This window comes from Arachis duranensis, chromosome 9 (genome assembly GCF_000817695.3).
Source record: "Arachis duranensis cultivar V14167 chromosome 9, aradu.V14167.gnm2.J7QH, whole genome shotgun sequence".
Classification (NCBI taxonomy): Eukaryota; Viridiplantae; Streptophyta; class Magnoliopsida; order Fabales; family Fabaceae; genus Arachis; species Arachis duranensis.
In genome coordinates this window covers 9,875,152-9,878,096 of record NC_029780.3, presented here as the reverse complement: position 1 = coordinate 9,878,096, position 2,945 = coordinate 9,875,152, and the positions used below count along the sequence as shown (strand labels likewise).

The 2,945-nt window shown below is 29.2% G+C and overlaps 1 protein-coding gene across 1 annotated transcript in view; it reads left to right on the top strand.

The window, feature by feature from the left end:
* Positions 1-1,117: 1,117 nt before the first annotated feature.
* LOC107464663 (dimethylnonatriene synthase) overlaps positions 1,118-2,945 on the top strand; it is a gene marked incomplete at its 5' end in the record, with an annotated part of 6,859 nt that continues 5,031 nt past the window's right edge. Inside the window, 1 exon segment of the mRNA XM_016083604.3 lies at positions 1,118-2,029. Coding sequence (XP_015939090.2) covers positions 1,118-2,029 — 912 coding nt within the window.

Genomic DNA, 2,945 nt, shown 5'->3' with positions numbered 1-2,945 from the left:
GTATAAAAAGTGGAAATAAATTTTTTCAATTTTTTTTAACAATTAAAGAAGTAAAGTATGATTTTTTATCATTAATTTTATAAGTGGAATCAAGAATAAATATAAAAGGGAGCAATGAAGAATTAAAAATCACATTTTACACTCTCAATTTCTTTAACAATTGGAAGGATCTATTCTCATTGACGAGAGAGAGAGAGGCTCATCAATTCGATTTAAACCTTTTGACACATAAGATAATAATCAATCTCTAAATGTTTAATTCGTTCATAAAAAATAAGATTAGTCACAATATAAAAAATATTATAATTGTAAAAAATACTTGAATATATAAGTGGAGTGTTAATTTTTAGTTTTCATATGCTCCAATCCTTTTGTATTTTTTGAGCAAGAAAAAAAGTATATATCTATTTTGAAATTAAAACATGTAAGTTTTCCTATGAATAATAAAACAAATAAAGGATTGTTTAAGAATATTGTGATGCACTTATTATAAATCTGTAAGGATAAAAGAAGTATTAAATTTTTGAGAAAAATTTGAGAACAACTTATAAATTCCTGAATTAAAAATAAAAATATTAAATATTTAAATAAATCTCTAAAAATTTGTAATTAAGTCAATAATGGAATAAAATTGAAGACTAAAAGACAACTAGTGTCCAGCGTTATATTCAATAATTCTTCAATGATTTAATTAGTGACTTTTTTTAAAAAACCTATAAATCTACCAAAATTTTCCACTAACCTATTTAATACTTTAGTTTCTTCAAATATTATAATTGGCCACAAAATCTACCTATTCTGATCATGAATGGCTACAATCACTTCTCATTGTGAAACATCATTCTTGTTGAACAAAATATCTTGAGGGTTTTTGTTTTTCGGTTGAAGATGAAAGACAAAAATTAAATAGAGAACGACGTTTTCTACTAAATTTATAAAGAATAAAATAAAATAGTCGTGAATTTACTCTATCTTGAGAAAGTATTTATTGCCGAGTACAGAGATTTTGATCCTTATAAATACAAATGCAGCTAGCATTGTGTATTGTACATACTACATACTCTCCTAGAGACATACCATGGATTTGGATATTAATTCTCTCCAAACTCTTATTTTGGCTTTGTTAATCTTATACTTCACCATAAGGTCCATTAGATCACATAACAATAGTGGATCCAAAAAAAGAAATATCAAAACCAAAGTTCCTGAAATACCAGGTGGTTTACCCATCATAGGTCACCTTCATCTTCTCAATGATAAAATCCCTTATTTTAGAACCTTCTCAGCCATGGCTGAAAAATACGGCTCAATCTTCGCTCTCCGGCTCGGCTGCCACCCGACAATCATGGTTAGCAGCGCAGAGATCGCCAAAGAATGCCTCACAACGAAAGACAGAGTCTTCGCCTCGCGGCCGGACACGGCCGCAGGCAGATTCTTAGGCTATGACAATGCCGTTTTTGGTCTCGCGCCATACGGACAGTACTGGCGCGAGATCAGAAAAATCGCGACGCTCGAGCTTCTCTCGAGTTCCAGGCTTGAGAAGCTGAAACACATCAGACACAGAGAGATTTACACTCTTGTCAAAGATTTGTTCAGTTTTTGTAACTGCCACGGGAACTCGAATAAGTTGGTTAGTGTAAATATAAGTGATTTAATAGAGCACATGACGTTTAACATTAATGTGCAAATGATAGCAGGGAAAAGGTTCAGTGATGAAGCGATTAAGGAAGAAGATAGTGAAGGATGGAGATTAAGGAAAGCGATTAGAGATGCTACTTATCTTAGTGGTGTTTTTGTTGTAGCGGATGCGATTCCATGGCTTGGTTGGTTTGATTTTCAAGGGTATGTGGGTTTTATGAAGAGAACTGCTAAGGAATTGGACTCTATTCTTCATAGGTGGATGGTTGAACACATTGAGAAAAGAGGTGAATTTGAGAATGATTTCTTGGATGTGATAATTTCAGCATTTGAAGAAAATGATGAGATTTATGGCCATAAGAGGGACACAGTTATCAAAGCAACAGCACTGGTATGTTTCAAAGTAACAGCATTAATATTACTGCTAATTACCCGGTTTATAATTTTGGTTTTTTCTTTATTCAGTTGATTAATAATTGAATTACTAATTTTCAGGAACCGGATATTTCTAAAAATTGGGCCGGTTCATCGGTCATCAAATCAATCCGGTTCAAGATAAATACTGATTAACAATGATTTGTCAAAAACTAAAAAACATTAGTCAAAGAATTGGTTATTTGATCAAACCATTCCAATTTTTAGTAATTAACTAATTTAAAAAATAAAATATTAAAATATATTATTTTATTATATTCGATTTAATTTCAATTAATTTCTTTAATTTTTTAATTTCTAACTCTACTTATTTGATTAATGATTTAGTTTTCAGAAACTTGGCTAATCTGATTCAGAATGCTTAGCTAAGAAGCAAATTTTCTGTAACTAAAAATTTGTTGTTGATAATTATTCGCATAGAGTTATATATTATATAATATTAGGATATAAATATTTTGATTTGTCTCCGTAACTTCAAACTAAAATGCCTATCCTGTCTCAAACTAAGAAATCTATAACATCAATAATTATGGTATTTTGTCAAAATAAAATATAACTTATATGTAACCTATGCTAATTAATAATAAGCCAGACTTTTGGTATGTGATACTAATAACTAACTAAAAACGTATCATTATCATGTATTTTCAGTTGATATTTATATATCGAAATTTTTGTGGGTCGTAGTCATTGTTGAAGTTTTAGACATAAACATGCCACGTTGGCAACCCTGTTTTATATATGATAGATTGGTCGGATAACAAGTTAATTAAGTTATTTTTAAAAAAATAACTTAAATAATAAATAATTATATTAAAAATAATTTATAAATAAATTATTTTGTATTTAAATTTTTAATTTTAAAAATACTT